General features: G+C 36.0%; 1 protein-coding gene across 1 annotated transcript in view; it reads left to right on the top strand.

The window, feature by feature from the left end:
* The first annotated feature begins 488 nt into the window (after positions 1 to 488).
* The window catches only part of LOC136031446 (disintegrin and metalloproteinase domain-containing protein 10-like), an 85418-nt gene continuing 63772 nt past the window's right edge, over positions 489 to 22134 (top strand). Inside the window, exons 1-3 of the mRNA XM_065711041.1 lie at positions 489 to 701; positions 15634 to 15900; positions 20168 to 20353. Of these exons, the coding sequence (XP_065567113.1) occupies positions 632 to 701; positions 15634 to 15900; positions 20168 to 20353 (523 nt within the window). The 5' untranslated portion in view covers positions 489 to 631. The remainder of the gene's footprint in view (positions 702 to 15633; positions 15901 to 20167; positions 20354 to 22134) is intronic.

The raw sequence follows: 22134 nt of genomic DNA, 5'->3' as shown, positions 1-22134 counted from the left end.
TTAGTCTTAGAAAAGCCGAAGGGTAACAAGTTGAAGCTCTTCGGAGAGGCTTAGGGGAGTATCGAACTAAATTAAAAAACTAAGAGTTTAGAAGTCGTCAAAAAAGGATAGGTTCTATATTTCAGGAAAGGCAAAGGGCCTTAAATTGTAACTTCTAGATAATATTGAAGGTGATTTTTTACTAAACCAAAAGACACTTTATCCATCCAGTTGTTTCTGTAATATATCAAAAACATCAAAGGATATAAATTTGAAGCTTTTCGGGAAAGCTTAGTAAATTTTGAACTAAACCGAAAGTGCCTATGTCCAGTCTATTGTTCGAGGCTGCTGGAATAGAAAATTATAAATCAGAAACCCCCAAAATATTTGTTTAAATGTTAATGATTATCATCAAATTTTTTAATTTGGCTCATTTGGGAAGATGACGTTACATAAACGATCCTGATAAGTGAGTTTAACCCTGCTTCAACGGAATTATTCAGATAGACTTGTTGTTAAATAGGTGGCGATAAATTAGTTTATTAATTTCAGTCTAAACATGTTAACTGAACAAAAGCTTTTATAGTTTCTAATTAGTGGAGTGATGTTACAAAGAAATTTATAAGTTGTTACTACTTAACTTTCTTCAGACATGGAGTCACTCCACATTAGCTTACTCTTACTAAAGGCTCTCTTCCTATGTTTGGAATTTGGTCAACTAGGTAAGGAGATCTGGTTAACCTGGAATAGTATAAACAATTGCCTTGTTGGATTACTTTTCTCAATTGATATTTTAAAGATAAGCTGCTGAGCTAGGTGAATAAACCTATCAGGATTTGATATTTGGGTCAAGTTCTAGATGAGAGACTTCTCAATAACCTAGGCTATGTAGGCTAGCCTACTTTTAACAAAAAATTACCCTAATTTCTTATTATTTTTGTCTATTTCATTGGCTCTAGTTTTGAAATGAAATTAGTCTAATCTTAACAGGATTTTAAATCATAGCTCTATCTAGAATTTTTCTCAAAACTTAAGAAGTGGGCCTAGGCTATTTTAAAAATTGTTAAAGCCCAAGACTATGCAGCAAAACTTTTTTATGCTCTATTTAAGATATAGATATCTGTTTCCTTCAAAAGAGCCCATAGACAATCACTGCTTTCTTTAGAGACTATCATCACTACAGTTGCAATTGCATTTCACTCCTACTCTCTCTATGCTAATAGGCCTAGATGTAAACCTAGGGGCTGGGGCTATTGATTGAATAGAAATTAAATACAAAATATTATACACAATTAGATTCTCCATTTAATGCTCTTTCCAGATGTAGTAAATACAGTCAATGTTCCTATTACCTGAACAAGTGTTTAGGGTCACAAAACTATTGTTAATAGATACATTTTGACTTTTTGAACATCTTTTCTCTCTTGAAAAATTACTGGAGTGGTTATCCCCCTACCTCAAAAGCTTCAAGCCTCAGGAATTTTTTTTTATTTAAAAAGGAGGACAGAAAAACCCTCAAAAGGGTTTTCTGCAATTTTGGTGGCACTAAACTATGATTTTGCCTTAAAGAAAACCAAGCTACTATCAATCAAATTTCTGAGATAGCCAATTAATTTAAAAGTATCAAAAGGCTATATGCATTGAACTTCCTAGTCAAGAGGAAGTAATGTCATTTGGTGATGCATTTGTTCCAGGAGAGTCACATAGTCCATTCAAGATAAATAATTAATACAGTTAATATGATAGCTATATTGTTTTTGATATATGAAATATGATTGATAATGCTTAATATGAATTAATATGGATATTATAATAATTAACTACTGCAGCATCACAAGGATGAAAAATCCTTATATCAATCCAAGGTGTAATTTAAGGTAAATTAATCTTAATGCTTAGTTAGCATTGATTTTTCATGAAATTATGTTCAGTGATGTATCATTGCACATTAGCTATTATGAAGGATGGGTAGTGGGTCATCATTTAGGTGAAGAGAGGCAACAGATGCCTGAAAAAGTATGTTTTTATGCCCAAATTGTCTAACACTAAATGAGCCTTCAGATAAATAAAGAACAGGGTATAGAAGAGGGGGGCTATAAAATAATGTATCATCTCCCTTCATTTAGACTAAGCCTAAATAAAGGTGCTAGAGGGTTATACATCCCTTCCTATTGCAGGAAAAAATATTTCAGGCATTTATTTTAAAGATTCATCTGACTAAATTGATGGGCTTGAATAATTTGTAAAATGATTTACCATGATGTGTAAATGTGCATCAGCTATTGTAAAGGAGAGGCAGTAGGTCATTATGTAGACAGGGAGAGGGGCTATCACGTCAAAGTATGCATTTTAATGCCCAAGTATTCACATCTCATTAAGCCTTCATATAAATATCAAATAAGTTTTAGGGAAGAAAAGAGGTAGAAATTGATATCTAATACATCTTGATTCCCTGAAATATTTTTGGTCTATGCCTTTATCATTGGTGCTGGGTGGGTAAAAGTGACCCATCCATTGCAGCAGTCTTTTCCAATGTGCCATGAAATATTGCATTGACATTCATACTAGTACAGAGGTGGAATTGTAAGATGAAGGATCATGAGTTACCTTAAATCACATTGTCCAGCAAAATAATGATTAGATCCTGTAGAATTGCTGGTTAGTGATGATGATGTTTGGACATCTCAATGGCATCCCACTCAGTTCACCACAGCTTTGATATCCATTCTACATCAACAGCTCTTTTAAAGTCAGCAGTACTGGGAGTAGTGACTGCTTCTTTGGTGAGATTAAATAAAAAAAAACTAATTTTTTTAGCTGAAAGTAAGGAGCAACATCAAAACTTAAAACGAACAGAAATTACTCCATATATGAACTGGGTTGTCCCCTCTGCAATCCCTCACTCTTTACGTTAAAGTTTTTAATTGTTTTAAAAAGTAGAATTGTGGCAAAGAGTCAAACTTCAGCATAAAGAGCGAGGGATTGCAGAGAGGACAACCCATTTCATATAGGGAGTAATTTCTGTTCGTTTTAAGTTTTAATGCTGCTCCTTACGTTTTTGAATTAATGCATGTTTGGTTTTGGCTCTCCACACATAAATTCTTAAAATGAAATTTGTATATTAATTCTTTTTTGGCTAAATGGCTTTCTCTTAGTTTTGATCATACGATTTTGAGAAATAAGGGGTGGAGAAGGAGGCCTAGTTGCCTCCAATTTTTTGGTTACTTAAAAAGGCAACTAGAACTTTTAATTTTTAACAAACGTTTTTATTAGTAAAAAATATTGGTTTTGGCTCTCCGCACATAAATTATTAAAATGAAATTTGTATATTAATTCTTTTTTTTGCTAAATGGTTTTCTCTTAGTTTTGATCAGACGATTTTGAGAAATAAGGGGTGGAGAAGGAGGCCTAGTTGCCCTCCAATTTTTCGGTTACTTAAAAAGGCAACTAGAACTTTTAATTTTTAACAAACGTTTTTATTAGTAAAAAATATATGTAACTTAAGAATTAACTTATGTAACAAACTTTCATAATCTTATATTTTTATTATGTATATGAGGGGGTTTGTACCCTTGTTAATACTTTGCTCTCTACACTAATTCGTAAGTTTTGTCCCAATTCTTTAAGAATGACCCCTGAATCAGAAAGGCCATAGAATAAATAGTTGAAATTACTAAAAATACTTTAGCATAAAGAGCGAGGTATATATCTCCTCCTAAATACCTCGCTCTTTATCCTAAAGTATTTTTAGAACCCCTCATATGCGTAATAATCTCTGTTCATTTAAGTTTAAATGCTACTCCTTCCTTTCATTTGAAAAACGTTTTCATGTTTATTTTTCATTGTCTTCTTATAGTAATGCTAGAAAATCCTGCGCCCTTTTCATTGAATTTTTCTTCCCCCATGACAGATTCCTCCAAGGAAAGATCCTCCAGCATAGCCCCCTCCCCTCAGCCCCACCCCCAAACAAAATAAAATCCCCCTGAAAACGTCTGTACACTTCCCAATAACCATTACTATATGTAAACACTGGTCAAAGTTTGTAACTTGCAGCCCCTCCCCCAGGGATTGTGGGGGAGTAAGTCATCCCCAAAGACATAGTTATTATGGTTTTCGACTATGTTGAACAAAATGGCTATCTCAAAATTTTGATCTGTTGACTTTGGGAAAAAATGAGCGTGGGAGGGGGCCTAGATGCCCTCCAGTTTTTTGGTCACTTAAAAAGGGCACTAGAACTTTTCATTTCCGTTAGAATGAGCCGTCTTGCGACATTCTAGGACCACTTGATCAATACAATGACCCCTGGGGAAAAAAAAACAAAACAAAAAAACAAATACACACGCACCCATGATTTGTCTTCTGGCAAAAAATACAAAATTCCACATTTTTGTAGATAGGAGCTTGAAACTTCTACAGTACGGTTCTCTGATATGCTGAATCTGATGGTGTGATTTTCGTTAAGATTCTACGACTTTTAGGGGGTGTTTCCCCCTATTTTCTTAAATAAGGTAAATTTTCTCAGGCTCGTAACTTTTGATGGGTAAGACTAAACTTGGTGAAACTTATATATTTAAAATCAGCATTAAAATGCGATTATTTTGATGTAGCTATTGATATCAAAACTTAATTTTTTAGAGTTTTGGTTACTATTGAGCCGGGTCGCTCCTTACTACAGTTCGTTACCACAAACTGTTTGAAAATTCCACAAACTAACTATTCTGTTAGAGAAGAAGTTATTGCATAATCTAATGTCAGCTCTCTTCTGGTATAGTTTCAGACTATGCTCCCTACTTCTGGCAGACTAGTTCGTTACCACAAACTGTTTGAAAATTCCACAAACTAACTATTCTGTTAGAGAAGAAGTTATTGCATAATCTAATGTCAGCTCTCTTCTGGTATAGTTTCAGACTATGCTCCCTACTTCTGGCAGACTAGTCAAGTTGAAATGGCTTATTTAATGGAGAGTTAGAATTAAGGAGCTTATGCATCATAATAATATCATTCCTTTTATATCTGTAGACAAGAGTGGGGAGTTTCAGGCTCATCAGATGGGATGAGTAGTTTAAATATTTGCATCCATCAATTGCTTTTGTACCCTGTTGCTGAACTGCTTCTAACTTCTACTGGTCACCTTTGTTGAGGTGTCTAGCAACACACATTCTAAACTCCAAATTAGGCCTGACAAATGCCTTATACAATTTAATCATCACCATAGGGGACCTTCTTGTGATTGTTTGTTTTATAATGCCAAGGATTTGGAGTGCTTTGGCTACGGTTGTCTATGTGTGAATAGTGAATTTTAATTCTTTATCAGCTATGACCCCCAAATCTCTCTTCACTTCAGACAAGATGATAATCCATCTTGATCCATCCATCCTGTTCAACATTTATTTACATTGAATTCAAGCCTCCACTGAGTTGCCCAATGGGAAAGTACCCATAGGTCATTCTTGTTTTATTTTTGACTGTGGTTGGTGTGTCATTAATATAAATGTTGAATAATGTTGGTTCCAAGATGGTTCCCTGGGGCACTCCACTTAATGCTTCCACTTTTTCTGAAAAGAATACCTGTCCATTTTTCCAAATATTTTAACCCTTTGCTTTCTCCTGGAAAGAAACTGAAGCACCCACTCTATGATATCATTATGTATTCTAATTGCAAATAACTTGATCCTTAGTCAAAGGTGACATACTTTATCGAAGGCTTTTGCAAAATCCAATAGAACCAAGTCAACAGGGATGGCTTGATCTAGGTGCTCAGTAATATAATCATACACATCAATCAAGTTAGTCTCAATTGAGCATCCATGACTAAAGCCATGCTGACTATCACTGAGCAGCTCATTGATGGTAAGGTGTCCAACAATGTGCATATTCACAACTCCTTCTAAGATTTTAGTAGCTACAGATTTAAGACAAATGGGTCAATAATTGGAAATGCTGTTGTGGCTACCCCCTTTGTGTACAGGCTTAATGTTAGCATTCTGCCAGTCTTGAGGAATCTGCTTAGCATGAAGAGACTTCTGAAACATGTTTATAAGGGGAAGGGCTATTTCTGCATGAGCTTCTTTCAATGCTCATGGGTTAATTTCATCAGGGCCAATGGATTTGTTAGGATTAAGCAGCTTCAGACAACCCTCCACATCAGAGGCAACCACAGTTATCTTTTGAATAGGTTCCTCAATAGAATATTCTGGTGCTTCTGGTAAGGGGGCATTGTCTGGAGGCATGAACGCTAACTTGAATTGACTACTCAATTCAGCTGCTATATTTTTTAGGATACTAACTGTATTGCCATTCACAAGAATTCTGTAACTGAGTGTCTCCCTGGTTTCTGAGCTAAAGCATACTAAATCTCTATTCATATTCTGTTGTAAGTTTTCTTGTGAGAAACCTAACTTTATTTCAGGTTTGTTTAAATTTTTCATAGTTCTCATGGGAGGGGTTATTTTTGTATTTGCTCCAATACTTCTTCTTTTTTCATACAGCTTGCTTGACATCATGAGTGATGAATAGTAAGGTTTTGGGTCTTCTTTTCCAGGAAATTACTGTATGTTTTTCTGTTGCTTTAATTAAAACCCTTTGAACAATCTTGGTGTTCCAACTCTTGTCTGACCTGGTTGTAATTTGTGTACACATGCTTAATTCAATTATCTTTTTGTGGATACAACCCAAGCCTACAAGTAATTGCAACAAGGTCACTTGCTCCAAATGTTGGTTCCAAGTCAACACTAACGAGTGTCTTGTGGTCATTAATAAACAAAAGGTCTAGTAGGGTTGGGTTCTGCCCACTTCTACACCTGGTCGGAAAATAAATTGCATGGTATAGGAATTGTTCACAAAGGTAATCTAGAAGTGGGTCATTTGGGTTTTCAGCCCCTTCTGTAACAGCAAACCCATCAATCCACTGTAGTTCCAGTAAGTTAAAATCTCCAACAATAAGAGCATTCTTATAATATTGGTTCATTGCATTATAAATAGAATATGCAATTGCTAGAAGGGAATTTGTCTGACAAGGAGAGCTGGGACTTCTATAAAAACAGCCTGTGACTACAGGGAGACTTTGCTGCAGAATTGTTATCCATATTTGCTCAACCCAAGGTTCGTAATCTGAATTTACTGAAAGAGCTCTTATCTGGAGCAGAGGTCTGACGCACACTGTTATCTCTCTACCGTTTGGCTTTGACAGATTGGTGAGTAGCTCAAACCGAGATACTTGAATTTGTATATCAGTAAGAGCAAATGCAGTATGTTTGTGTTTCACCTCAGAGAAGACAAAAACACTTACTTCATGCCTCGTTGACACCATTGACTTGATATCATTCATCTTTGTAGTAGGCTAATACAGTCTGCATTACTATATATTGCCATAAGTCCTTCAATAATAGTTTTGTCATCATTAGCTTCACTTGATCCACAATCACATGATTTAAAAGAAATGGTATCTGATATGGGTTCATAATTTCTGCTATCCAATCTAGCACTAACATACAATTCAGTAAGTTAGTGTCAGGAAATTTCTTGGGAGGGGCAAGTCCCACCAGGAATTTTGTTTTCAGGGATCATGATAATTTTTCTCTTTTCCAGTTTATACATGGTGTTTCAATGTATTGAAACACACATATACAATGTGTTTAAACACCAGAAAACCCTATTGAAGAGTTTGCAATTGCTACAGCTGCATAGAAGATCAAAAGTCACACATAACTTCCAACCATATAAACAATAACACACCTCTCCATCCTTCCAAAATTCTGTAGTAAAAAAATTTATTAAGACACTATCCAGCAAAACTGCTGTTCATGAAACATTTTGACCTAATATTTAAATCTTATCCCAAGTTTTAATTATAGTCCAACATTTTAAATCTTAATTAATTAGGATGCTACCAATCTACTTGCATTTATTGATACATTCAATTTAAAAGCAAGAAATTGGATGTTTCTGTGGCCAGTAGCCCACATCCTATCTTGGTTAGGCTTGGGTATGATTTGAAAAACAGCAAGAAACTGAATAAATAAAGAAGCTTTTTTTCAGCTGAAAATAAGGAACATGAACAGAAATTGTTTCATATATGAGGGGGATTACCCCTTCCTCAAACCCTTGCTCTTTATGCTAAACTTTGACTTTTCCCCCCAATTCTGTAAGAAAGACTGCTCAAACACGAGGGCTGTTCAATTGGAATAAGAAGGATTTTTAAAGCACTGTAAAACTTTAGCTTTAAGAGCAGGGAATTGAGGAGGCAGTCACCCCTTGTATATATCAAGTAATTTCTGTTCATTTGAGTTTTAATGCTGTCCCTTACTTTCAATTTAAAAAACACTGTTTTGTAAATTTAATACCTTTAAGCTTCATTTAGATTTGGTAACTTTTTGCCTATTTTTGTAATTTAACACCCCTGTGCTATGCTATGAAAATTATCTTTGCAGAATTTTATTGGATGCAATTCAAATTTTTACTTGTAATATAAAAGAATTTCTTCAACTTTCATCATGATTAGCTTGCAAAATAAAGAACTCTTGTTTCTTTGAAATTCATGCAACACTAATACCGAAAATTGAACAGAATAAGGTTTGATATTGCATATTTGAATTGGTATAGGACTTGATTGATACATGGTTCTCACCAAATTTAAAATTTTCTGTCAATATGCAAATTTCTCACTCAGTTGTAAAAAATGCAGCCAATTTTTCAAGTTCTAGTATATAAACAGCAAATTATTTGTGTAACAGAGCTTGTTTATTCAACTGTCATTGCAGTTGACTTTGAGAACATTGAGTTCATAATTGCTTTTTGAAAACAAATAGACAAAAACAAACAAGTCTATGGCCAAAATACTGTATGATTTGTATATGAATATTTTGTGAGCGTTGGAGTGAGAGCAAATGTAAACATTTAACTCATGTGTCAGAGGTTTTGAAAAAAGACGAAACTGTGGGTGTTTTTGATACCATAATCTGGAAAGTTGGTTTTCACCGTTTTTGAGAAGATAATCTACATAGGCCAAAATAAAATGAATTCGTGTCATATTCTTTGGTCACAAAACACAGCAATAAGGATTATAGTCAGTGTATTGGCCTATGCTGTACATTCAGAAACTTTGAGAAATTATGCTATAGAAGTGAAACTTCCAAAGGCATATTTATAGCCCAGCTATGGTCTTGCAATATGTTTCCAAGGTCCTACCTCTACTTATTCCTTACTTTTAAGGTTTAAAAGATTATATACTAATAAATCCTAACTAAAAAAAACAATGAGTTTAATTTGGCTGAAATTATAGGAGATGGCTTGTTGTGGCCTATATCCCAAGGGAGACAGACGGAAGGGAGACAAAAGAAGAAGGTTAGATCCATTTTGGCTTATGAAACTGTGAAGATTTTACTCACACTGATGACCTATCAGTACTGAGCTTGTTCTAGAGCTAAAGTTTAGTTCTCGTGTATTTTTGCTACCATCAAAATTCCTTGCTCTCTGATCAGGGAAGTTAGGAGTTTAATGAGAATATAATTAAAGTCCTACTCTAGGTCTGTCCTATTATTAATACTACTACTAACAACTCACTATAGCACGAAGCCACCCAAGGTAACACAGTTACCCACACTCATCCGTCCTAATCTATTCAAAACCTCCCTCCTTACGCCCTCCTGGGAAGTTCCCATTTCCCTTGAATCTTTCATTCAACATCCTCCCACCCCAAGTTGGAACAACCTGCTCTTTGTTTGGCCCTAGATGGTTGTCTAAAAAGGGACAATATTGGTAATCTTGGGTATATTTTTGTCCAAGAACTAAGCCTTAGCACAAAAATTGAGATCAGAGAAGGAATAGCTCAAGTCAATGAAGTTAGATCTTTGTAGTTTGATGAGTAAAATTTCGTCTTTATTTCTGCTGTTTGCAAGCAGCTATTCTTTTATACTTTTAGCACAGGATATAAATAATTATGGTGTTGTAATGAGCCTACCTTAAATAGTGCCTTTTTTAAAAGTCAGTGATCAGAGCGCAGCCCCCCCTGTAATGAGCCTACCTTAAATAGTGCCTTTTTTAAAAGTCAGTGATCAGAGCGCAGCCCCCTCCCCTCCATACACACAAACACGTCGTGTTTTCCTGGGATGCATCTAATAGAAATTTTAGACAGTCATTTTATTCAAAATATTCCAATGATCATATAACAAGGCTTTTGAGGTTGATACAAACTACCAGAGCCTGAGGGCAAGGGTTGTAAGTTATGCCCCTGAAAAATTTAAGGTTCTTGTGGAAGGGATGGTTGCATAAGCTTTGAAAGTGGCCTGCTCATTTGGTTGAAATTGGAAGTTCTAGTGCCCCCCCCCAACTACCCCTCTTTTCGCCAAGCGCATCTGATTGACATTATGCGTTACCAATTTTGTTTAAAAGAGTCCGAAGAACATATAAAAATGCTTCCAGGGTTGGCACAACCCCCCAGAGCCGTAAAGTAAGGGCTTTAAGTTATGCCCTGGGGGTATATAAGGGTTTTATGGAATGAATGAAAAGGTATGAATATTTGACTTCTACTTTCCCAAAATACAAAGGACATTAAGAGGAGTCTTTCAGGGGATGTTGAGGGGAGTATTGAACTAAATCTTAACATATTTTTTGTTTATTGGTTGTCAAAAGGGTGTATCTCAGGAATAACTGAGTATATTAATTTGGAATTTTCAGGAAATGATAATGGAGATGATCAATTGACTAAAAGGCAATATTTGCATGTTCCTACTACTGCAACTACTGCTGCTTCTACTGCTACCACAAGTACTAACTACTATCACTACAACTACTATTACTGTTGTGAGTACTACTAAGGCTGAGGATATTGAAAAAAAATGTCAGAGGAAACTCTAAGGGGGAAGTTGAACTAAATCAATACATACTATGTGTGTACAGATTGCTGATACGGGTGTATCAGCAATAATTTTCGAATGGCTTGCATATTGATAGGAAACTTCAGGGGCATCATGAGTGGGATTTTCAGTTGACCAAAAGGTAAAATATACCTGCTACTACTGCTATTAGTGCTGCTGCTACTACTGTTTCTACTAATAATTATACACTATTACTGCTACAACTCTTCCTACTACCACTACTACTATGATACTTGTTGAATTAAGGCTACACGTATGAAGGTGAAAAGTTGACACAATGTTGAGGGGAATTCGAACTAAATCAAAGCACACTAAGCGCATGCAGATTGTCAAAAGGACGCATCTCAAAAATTGATTTGGGTATTAAGTTGAAACTTTTGGAGAATACTTAAAGGGGAAGATCAATTGACGAAAAGGTAATATATGCATATCACTACTAACACTAATACCTTTGCTACGTTTACTTATGCTACTGCTGCTGCTAAACTACTCCAACTACTACTTCAATTGCAGCAACTTGGAAGGCTTAGAGTATTGAGGTGAAAAAAAGGCGTCAAAAGAGGCGTCAAAAGGGTGTCAAAAGCGCATGTCAACAATATTTTTGGAACGGCTTAACGTGCCAAGGGGAAACTTCCAGGCATCATGAAATCAATGTTCAACTGACCAAAAGGTAATATGCACATGCTACTACCACCACTAATACTGCTGCTGCTACTTCTACTACCACCAAAACTACTGTGATAATAGCACTACTAAGGCTAAGTCTATGAAGGTAAAATTTGAGAGAATATTGATGGCAAATTCAGAACTAACTAAAGACACTATGTGCATTTAGATTGTCAAAATAGAGTATCTTCAGAATTGATTTGTGAATTAAGTTGGAACTCTCAGAGAATACTTAAAGGGGAAGATCAGTTGACCAAAAGATAATATTTGCACACTAATATTAATACTACTACTGCAATATTTACTAGTTCTGCTGCCACTAATGCTCCAACTACTAATTCTATTCCAACTACTTGTAAGGTTAAGAGCATTAGGATGAAAATTTCAAGAAGCATATGAATATACAAGTTACAAAAGAGCAAATCGACTATATCATAGCAATGGCTAATTGCATTAAGTTGAGTAATTATACTACTGCTGTGACTACTATAACAACTATACCTAAGGGTATGAAGGTGAAATTTTCAGACAATGTTTCTGAAAATTTCTGTTACAGTTTTATATTTTCAGCTGTTATTTCTATAACAGCTTAAAATTCAAAAAACAGCTTTCATTATTAAGTTAGACCTTTCAGAGTAAGTTGTGACAGATTTTGAACTAGCCAGAAGACACTTTGTGTATACTTTTGATACTACTTCTATGGTTACTGTAACTAATTACACTAAGGGCATTGAGTTGAAATGTTTAGGGGGAGTTTCAATTTAACGAAAACAGTATACGCATGTAAGTATTAAAAGGGCATTTAAGCAATATCATACGCAGTGCTGCTCTATCATGGCTAGTAGTATCATTGATATTTTGAAGGAGCTAATTTGATTGGAAATTCAAAGTACTAGTACCCCTTTTAAGAGTCAAAAGTGAACAAAGGGCAATCAGCCCTCTTCTTTAGCTCGTAATTTTCTAAACACTTCCAACTAAAATTAAGATAGTCATTTTGTTGAGCATAACTGAACGGTCTTGTAACTGTGTCTCTAGGGCTATTGCGTTGGTCAGTCCCCCTCAGTTTTACAATTTAACTATTATGTTTAAGAACTAAATGTTGTCTTAAGATTAAATCAAAAAGTACTGTGTGTATGTTGATTGCCGATAAGACAGCTCAGCAGTATCCCAAGAATGACTGAGAGGTATTATGTTCAAACTTTCGAGGCTACTTCTGTTCTTAAAATTTAACTAAATCAGAAGTGTGAGTGTATCCAGGCTGTCAAACAGCATAGGTAGATTTATTTTTTGCGAATGGTATCAAGTTTTATTTTTCATATCAACAAGAGGAGGTACATAATTAGATTAAACACTGCTATTTGTGTCTAATTTTTAAAAGGGTGTATAATGTTGAAAAATTTTCTCCTGCATACAAATAGCAGGCCAAGCTATAAATTCTTAAAGAAAAACTGAAAAGATTTAAACTATTATTTTCTTTTTCTCACAAAAGACTATGTCAAAATAAAACAGACAGAAATTAATTTTTAAAACATTTTCTACAAAATCAGTTTTTCAAAGAAAAGTAAAGAATTTTATTAGACCAAAAATGAGCAAAAATAAAATAATCCTCCAGGCATAAAACTACCACAAGTCAGCATTGATGAATAAAAGAAACCCAAAAACGAATAGAAATTACAATAAATAGCCGAGTCAAACTCAAAACGGGCAGAAATTAACATGAATAGGGCTCAAAACCCCTATGTCTTCCCATGGCCAGAACATAATTTGTAATAGTAATTACATTGAGAAAGAGTAGCAAATAAAATACCCTACATCTGCACAAGATATAGCATATAGACGATATTCTTGCCTAAAATGGAGAAAAATATAGATGTAAGATGGATGAGTACAACCTGGACAATCTCTCTACTTATGGTTCAGTAGTTTTTGAAAGCATCAGTACTCAGTACTCAGCAAACTCATTGCTAACCCATCAGTACTCATTGCTAATACAGCTGTCTCAGAGATAGAATTCCATGAAGATTCAGTGCTCTTGTGGGAGAGACAAAGTGTTGAAGAAAGTTTGTAGGTATATGACCTATGCCCGAAGCAAAAGAAAATCTATGCAATAGACAACAATGATAGCAATAAAATATTGCTTTTTGTTTTATTATTATGTTTCTAAAAACTCTCCTGGACGTAGGTCATGCTGATGATTTAGGCACCCTAGATGAAAGTGAGCAAAATAAATGAGCCTTTACAGGTTTTGCGAGTTCGTGGTGCTAGAATAGGTTTGAAAATTAATGTTAAGAAGACTAAGTCACTAAGGCTAGGAATAAGTGAAAATTAAAAGGTCACGTTGGGTAACCAAAAGATTAATCAAGTTGGCAGCTTCACTTGTCTTTGTAGCATTATTAGTAAAGACGGTGGGAGCAGTGAAGATGTTAAAAGTAGAATAGCCAAGGCTCAGGGTGTTTTTTCACAGTTAAAAAAAAGTTTGGAAGAATAGAAAGAACTCTGAAGCATGGGCGCTCTGAAAAGCGGATGAAGATGTGCTAGATGTTTTCCAGAGAAATTGCCTACGGATTGTTCTGGGGACCCGGCTGAATGACCTTGTTTTAATACTACAGAATAGCACGGAAATTGTGTACTTCAATTCAATAGTACGAAAATTGTGGTACAATCCTGCTTTCTAGGGCTATAATGAGAAAAAGGTTGAGATGGCTAGGGCACGTTCTGAGGATGAAGGGTGACAGATTGCCAAAGATTGTCCTTTTTGGCCAACCGTCTAGGGCTAAACGGAAAGCAGTTCGTCTGCAGTTGGTGTGGGAGGATATCATAAAGAAATATTTAAAGGAAATTGAAATTTCCTGGGAGGGTGTAAACAGGGGGCTTTGAATAGACTGAGATGGTGGAGGAGCGTGCGTAGCTATGTTGGCCTCAGGCGGCTTGGTGCTTCAGTGAGTTGTTAGTAGTAGTAGTTGTGTTATAATGTGAATCTGTTTGGTTACTAGTATTTTACTTAATAGCAGCTATTAGCAAACAAGTATTTCTATGTGAAAACATGAAATGGCTCCAAGTGGAATTTAAGGAAAGCATATACTTACAACAATAAAAAGGAGGAACAGTGAATCATCACAAGCTCAAAAAGCTTGTTTCAATTAAACTTAAACAACTAATTTCGGCCTAGACCTTGCGTCTCTTTGGCTGTAAATCTTGGCATGGTATCTCCTGGAATTTGAGCTTAACTCTGAGCCAAATATATTATAATTATTTTTTACGTTACTTTCTATATTCATAAAATATTTAAAGTCTTTAAAGTCGGGACTGAGCGTAGATTGTACCTTCAGAACACCTTTCCAGAGTGCAACAATGGCTATTAATCCATTTATTTGCATAGCAGAAAACATTTAAGAATTCACGATAAATTCAGTGTTCCGGAGGAGATGGGGTAAATGCAGAAATTTGGAGGCACCACCCTAGGCTTTGATTTATCCTCTAGATGTATTCTTGAAGGTTTAACTGGGGTGATGTAAAATGTTTTAAGCTTGCGAAATACTTTTAGGCCTAATTACAATTTATTTATTAAAAGGCAGCCATACTAGTCACACAATAAGTAATAAAATACCCTGATTACTCACACAATAACTTATGTATCAAGGAACTATAATAAACTCTAAAATCTAATCGCTACTATAGTACAATAACCCTACTTTCAAGTTATATTTAATTGTTGTAACAGGTTGCACCACTCAGATTATAACAATTTTCAAATCATACGTTCCATATATTAACTCCAATTTCATCCTTTTCAAGATCTCACTTGGGCAATCACCCACAAAATGAGAAAAACGTCTTTTGCGCGTTACAATAGATTAGGGGTAGAATCCAGGCGGCAACCTGATAGTTCCTATTGGTAATAGCAATTGCTCAAAATTTAATTTTTACTTAATGCGTTTTGATTTTATATCGTTAAACTTTGTGGAAGTACCCTCACGCCATATGGGAGAAAAAAGGAAAATCATGATTAAGCATGGTTGTTAATTTTCACACAGATATTATCTCCTGTGTCCCAAAACTCCATATAGTTAGGCTTTTGGGCATGTAATGTTCTAATATTCTTTTCTAATTGCAGGTCAATGTCATAAACCTCTTAGTGAATATGTTAGCCATTTTGAACCACTAACGTATGACTCGCATGCAATAAAGAAAGAACATTCCAGAGTAAGAAGATCAGCCAATGATGATCATCTACAGCTGAAATTCCATAGTTATGGTCAACATTTTGCACTTCGTTTAAAGAGAGATAAAACAGTTTTTAGTGAAAATGTTGCTGTGCAAAATCACAACGGAACTTCCCTGGAGGTTGATTTATCTCACTTTTTCAGTGGACATTTAGAAGGTAAGTCTGTTAGTTTTTTTATGGCACTTGGTATTTACCAAGTGACACAGAGATGGCAATTTCTGTCGGTCTGTCTGTCTGTCGGTCCCGGTTTTGGTAGTTTGGGCACTTCCAGATAAGCCAAGACGATGAAATTCGGCAGGCGTATCAGGGACTAGGCCAGATTAAATTAGAAAAAGTGTTTTTCCCAATTCGACCATCTCGGAGGGAGTGGGGGGGGGGGGAGACGGTTAATTCGGAAAAATGAGAAAAATGAGGTATTTTTAACTTACGAACGGTTGATCAGATCTTAATGAAATTTGACATTTAGAAAGGTATCGTGTCTAAAAGCTTCCAGTTTAAATCCCAACTGGATCCGGTGATATTGGAGGGAGTTGGAGAGGGAAACCTGAAATCTTGGAAAACGCGTAGAGTGGAGAGATTGGGATGAAACTTGGTGGGAAAAATAAACAGAAGTCTTAGGTACGTTATTGACATAACAGGAATGGATCCGTTCTCTGGAGTTGGGGGAGGATAATTCGGTTAATTCAGAAAAATAAAAAAATGAGGTATTTTTAACTTACGAACAGGTGATTCTTAGTGAAATTTGATATTTAGAAGAACCTCGTGTCTCAGAGCTCTTGTGTTAAATCCCAATTGGATCCGGTGAAATTGGGGGGGGGACTGGAAATCTTTGAAAACGCTTAGAGTGGAGCGATCGGGATGATACCTGGTGAGAAGAATAAGCACAAGTCCTAGATACGTAATTAACATAATCAGGCCTGGCTTCCTCTCTTTGGGGGGGGGGGATTAATTCGGAAAAATTAGGAAAAATGAGGCATCTTTAATTTACGAATGGGTGATCAGATCTTGATAAAACTCGGTATTTTGAAGGACCTCATGTCTCAGAGCTCTTGTTTTAAATTCCAACCGGATTCGGTGACATTGGGGGGAGTTGGGGGGGGGGAAGCTGGAAATCTTAGAAAACGCGTAGAGTGTAGAGATTGGGATGAAACTTAGTGGGAAGGATTAGCACAAGTCTTAGATACGATATTGACATAACCGGGCCGGACCTGCTCTCTTTGGGGAGGTTGGAGGGGTGGTGGTGTTAATTTGGAAAAATTAGAAAAAATGAGGTATTTTTAACTTACAGACAGGTAATTGGATCTGTATGAAATGTGTCATTTAGATGGACCTTGTATTTCAGTGCTCTTATTTAAAATCCTGATCAGATCGGGTGAAATTGGGGGGGGGGGTCGAAGGGGGAAACTGGAAATCTTGGAGAATGCTTAGAGTGGAGATATCGGGATGAAACTTGGTAGATATTGGTAGGTATTTTTCGGGATGAAATATAAGCAGAATTCCTAGATACGTGGATGACATAATCGGAACGAATCCACTGTATTTGGGCTAGTTGGGGGGGGGGGGTTAATTATGAAAAATTAGAAAAAATGACTTATTTTTTACTTACGAAGGAGTGATCGGATCTTAATGAAACTTCATATTTAGAAGGACATCGTAACTCAAATCTCTTATTTTAAATCCCGACTGGATCCAGTGTCATTGGGGGGGGGGGACTGGAAATCTTGGAAAATACTTAAAGCGGAGAGATCAAGATGAAACTGAGTAGGAAGAATAAAAACAAGTCCAAGATACGTGATTGACATAACCGTTTCGAATTCGCTCTCTTTGGTGGAGCTGGGGGGGGGGGATAATTCGGAAAAATTAGAAAAAATGAGGTATTTGTAACTTACGAACGGGTGACCAGATCTTAATGAAATTTGATATTTAGAAGGATCTTGTGCTTTAAAGCAATTATTTAAATTCCGACCAGATCCTGTGACATTGTGGGGAGTTGGAGGGGGAAACCGGAATTCTTGGAAAAGGTGAAAATTGGGTATCTTTATCTTACGAATAGGTGATCGGATCTAATGAAACTTGATATATAGAAGGATCTTATGTCTCAGATGCTCCATTTTTGACTCAAATCGGATCCGGGGACATAGGGGGTTGGAGGGGGGGGTGAACGGAAATCTTGGAAAACGCTTAGAGTGGAGAGATCGGGATGAAACTTGTTCGGAAGAATAAGCACAAGTTCTATATACGTGATTGCTATAATTGGAACGGATCCGTTGTCTTTGGAGGAGCTGGGGGGTGTTAATTTGGCAAAATTAGAAAAATTGAGGTATTTTTAACTTAAGAACGGGTGACCGGATCTTAATGAAATTTGATATTTAGAAGGAACTCATGTCTCAGAGCTCTTATTACAAATCTACTCTAAGAGTGGAGGAATCGGGATAAAACTTGGTGGGTAGAATAAGCAAATGTTGTAGATACGTCATTGACGTTACCGTAATAGATTCGCTCTCTTTGGGGGAGTTAGGGGGCGGGGTTCAGTGCTTTGGCAAGTTTTGTGCTTCTGGACGTGCTAGGACGATGAAAATTGGTAGGCGGGTCAGGGAGCTGCACAAATTGACTTGATAACGTAACCTACGAGGGGGTGATCGGATCTTAATGAATTTTGATATTCAGAAGGACATCGTGACTCAGAGCTCTTATTTTGAATCCCGACCGGCATTAAGCCTCTGATTTTCATTTTAAATCAATCTATTGATTCTTAGAATTTTGCTAGAGCTCATACCATATGAGCTCTTGGCTCTTCCGGCCTCGTCATAAGTGCTATATGAGCTCTTAGCTCTTGTTTTTTTATGTTTGTATGAAAAACATCTATGAACCACTTTCTCAATAATAACTATAGTATAATATTGAAAGTAGCAGGTAATTTGACGCTGGTGTTGGGACAAAAAAAAACGGCTCATCTTGAAAAACATCAGTTTAACACCTAATTCTCCAGGATAGATATAAATTGACATTTTTGTATTAATATTGAAACCATCATAAGAAAGTTTAAATGTATGTTTATTCGAAAATGTTCTCAATATTTCTTTTGTTTTTCTTTCCTTTCTTTCTTTTTCTTTCTTTTGTCTGTTTGTATCTCAATGCTGAAAAAATGTTGTATCACCTGTAATCTTTTACCATTTTACCATCTTTTACCATTACCAAAGCAGCACAGACTGCTGGTCATTCAAAAAAAAACTACAAAAGCAGTAGTTGTGCTTCCTTACCACAACTAATGTAGTGATACTCTCCTGAAGATTGTCAGAAAACATCAGATGAGTGCTCATTGAGCCGTGACGACTAACCCACACTCACAAAAAAAAACGAACAATGAAACAGCTTGACTCGTATCAATTTTGTCTCAAAACCCCAAATTCTTGGAGGGATCTTAAAAGTAATATAGAGCTATTCAAAAATAGATATGAGAAGACAAAGGAAAAGATAATTAAATGAAGATTCTAAATGATTACGGTATATAACTAGTTTAGTTTAGAATAGATGACTCTCATAATAAGTAAAAATTTAATTTTCTATTCATATTTTTGCACCTGTTTGAATTCTATTCATTAATATAAAATGGATTTTTTACATTGTGTGTTCAATTCGCTCTGATCGATTGCGATCCGTTTTCCATGGGACTGTGATCTCTTGGTGTCAGGACCCACAGGGCGAAAACCATTGTTTAGGTAAACGATCGTCAGGGAACTTAGTATTAAAACACAATACCTGCAACAAACATGTTTTCCATTAGATTCGTCAAATATGGTTATCAAAACCAAATTTACAGCATGGAAAGTTTAATTTTTTGGGGCACTGTATGTTTTACTAGGGCTATCAAAGAAAACATGGTTTTGCACTTCGTTTTCGAAAGACCTATCCCTTGTAGCTCAGGGCATACCCAGGATTTTTTTTTGAGAGAGGGGGGGTACAAACACCTTCAAAAACGCATGAAAAATGTGGTTATATGCAGTTTAGTTACATTTTTATGAGTGGGCCACATTCTTTACATATGCTATGGAAATAGGTACATATGCACAATAGATTTGAAGGATGGAGGTAAGTTCTTACCTAGCTGGAGGTAAATTGATTTTCCCTCTACTTATGTGTCCAAATGAAGATTATCATGCAGATGATCATTTTTCTTGTGAAGAATATTTTCAACAATCTTCTTTATTTTGCTTCTGAAGTTGCCCAGATAAAAACTGCTGCAAGAAACCTTCATTTAGAAGTAGAAATTACAAGCTTATTGGGAATAGAATTATAATTATATTGAAATTATATTAAATAATGGCTTTCGGATGTATAAATAAATAATAGACTAATTTTGATACTGGACAGTGCTTATATTTTCTCTCTTGTGATTGATATTAATTTTTTTTCTGGTCTGTAGATGATCCAAAAAGTACAGCTTTCGGTTCAATCAAAGACGGTGTATTTGATGGAAAAATCATAACATCAAACGACATCTACTATGTGGAGCGATCTCACAAGTATTTCCCTGGAGAAAATGCGAAATTTCATTCCGTGATTTACAAAGAGGCTGACGTCGTTGATCCATATGAAAACAAAAGAACAGGTAGGAAAAGAATATCCCTTCACAATACCTTCTCGTGCATCCCCTCCCCCACTATTCAGGCCAGTTAGGGCTTTACTCTAAAAGCCTACTTAACAGTATTTTTATAAGCCAAAGCCTATAAAAATAGTATAATCTATTTTTATCCATCGAAACACAAATAGGAAGGAGGCTGAATAGCTGTAGTTGTAGGGGATTTTTGGAGGGACAACCTAGTGACGTAATCCAGAGAGGACCTTTCGCCTGTCTCCCCCTCATGTACACTTAAATTTTCCTGAATTTTCAGGCACTTCTTATACAAATTGCCTAGTCTTTTTTTAATATTGGCCTCCCATCCCGAATAAGATATCTGTATGTGTGCTATGGATGACTGTTGCAAAATGCGAAAAGGGCAAATGAATTATTATTTTAAGTATAGGTCCATGTATACGCAAAAATTTTAGCCTTTTCTTTTTTTTTTTATCTCGATTAATGAATCAGAGAATCGAAGTCAAACTGAAACACCGAGTTGACAGAAATCATGGTCGATGATAAAGTCAAACTTAAAGCGGATGGAAATTTCTGACAGTAAATACTGTGTTGCCTCCCCACTCGCCAAACAAATGTTGTATTTTATTTAATTTCCTCTTATTTTTAATTCACTTAGTATTCCCACTTATAAATAGCAACAATATCGGCTAATGAGCTCTATTAATAACTGTAGTTAATGGTTATAATAGAAACGTTGGAAGCAGTAGTCATGGCAGATGGGTTATGTACGTAGAAGTATCTGTGATAAGAATAGTCGGGTCTGGTTAAGGCGAAAACTCTGGTTGTGGAGAGTGGTATTATAATACTCGATTTTGGTGTATTTTAACGTCAACGTATCGTGACGTCAGCGTCAAGCAGAAACACAGAGTAGGATAACATTTCCTCAATTTTCAATCACTGTAGTACAGTAGCGTAATTTTGTCAAAATCCTTGGGAGTGGGGGGAGGGGGTAAAGTTGGAGACAATTTTTTTGAATCCGGTGAAAATGACAGTAAAAACTGAAAAATGAGCTATTTGGTACCATTAAAGTGTGATATAGTACTATAAAGATACTTTATAGCACTAGCACTAGAAAGGTAAGTAAATACTAAAGAAAACTAATCCGTTTTTGTTGATGCTTGAATTATGAAGGCTTATGATAATTTTGACTAGATTTTCGAAGAAACTAAATTTCAGATGGGGGTGGGGGGGGGGGGGGCACGGGATCAAGCACCATGTGAGATATATGTACTTACCTTTTTCTGATAGTTTTGCGAAAGTTTCGGACCGTTTTTCCTCTACCACTGCGAGTCAAAAGTTGTGTAGAAAATGTATTTTTACGAAGTTTAGGAGGGGTACATGGCCCAAGGTCGTGTGAGCCTAGCTTCGGGGGCTGCATGTAAGTATATGGAAAATATGCCAGAAGGCATGATTTTTAGGACCTTTTGACCGCTTGGAATTACGATGATTTACTTGAAATTCCACCGATGCCATTTGAAGCTGCGAGTGTCAATGTTGAAAGGGTGGCAGGCTGCTTATTGGTTGTTTTGTCCCTGAAATATTCAATATTAGTTTTAGTTTACGATTGAATGAGCCCTTTTTCGACTTCCTGGGATCGTTCGTTTTGTGTTATAAGGCTGGGGAAAATAAAATAAAGGATGAAAATTAATAACATGTGGGAGACACAACACCCCCTACAAAGTTAACACTGTTTTGATTATTGAAACAACTTGATTTTAAATGGTTTTTAGTTTACTACAACTCCCATCCCTGGC

Source organism: Artemia franciscana, chromosome 9, assembly GCF_032884065.1.
Source record: "Artemia franciscana chromosome 9, ASM3288406v1, whole genome shotgun sequence".
Taxonomy (NCBI): Eukaryota; Metazoa; Arthropoda; class Branchiopoda; order Anostraca; family Artemiidae; genus Artemia; species Artemia franciscana.
This window is presented reverse-complemented; position numbering and strand designations above follow the sequence as displayed.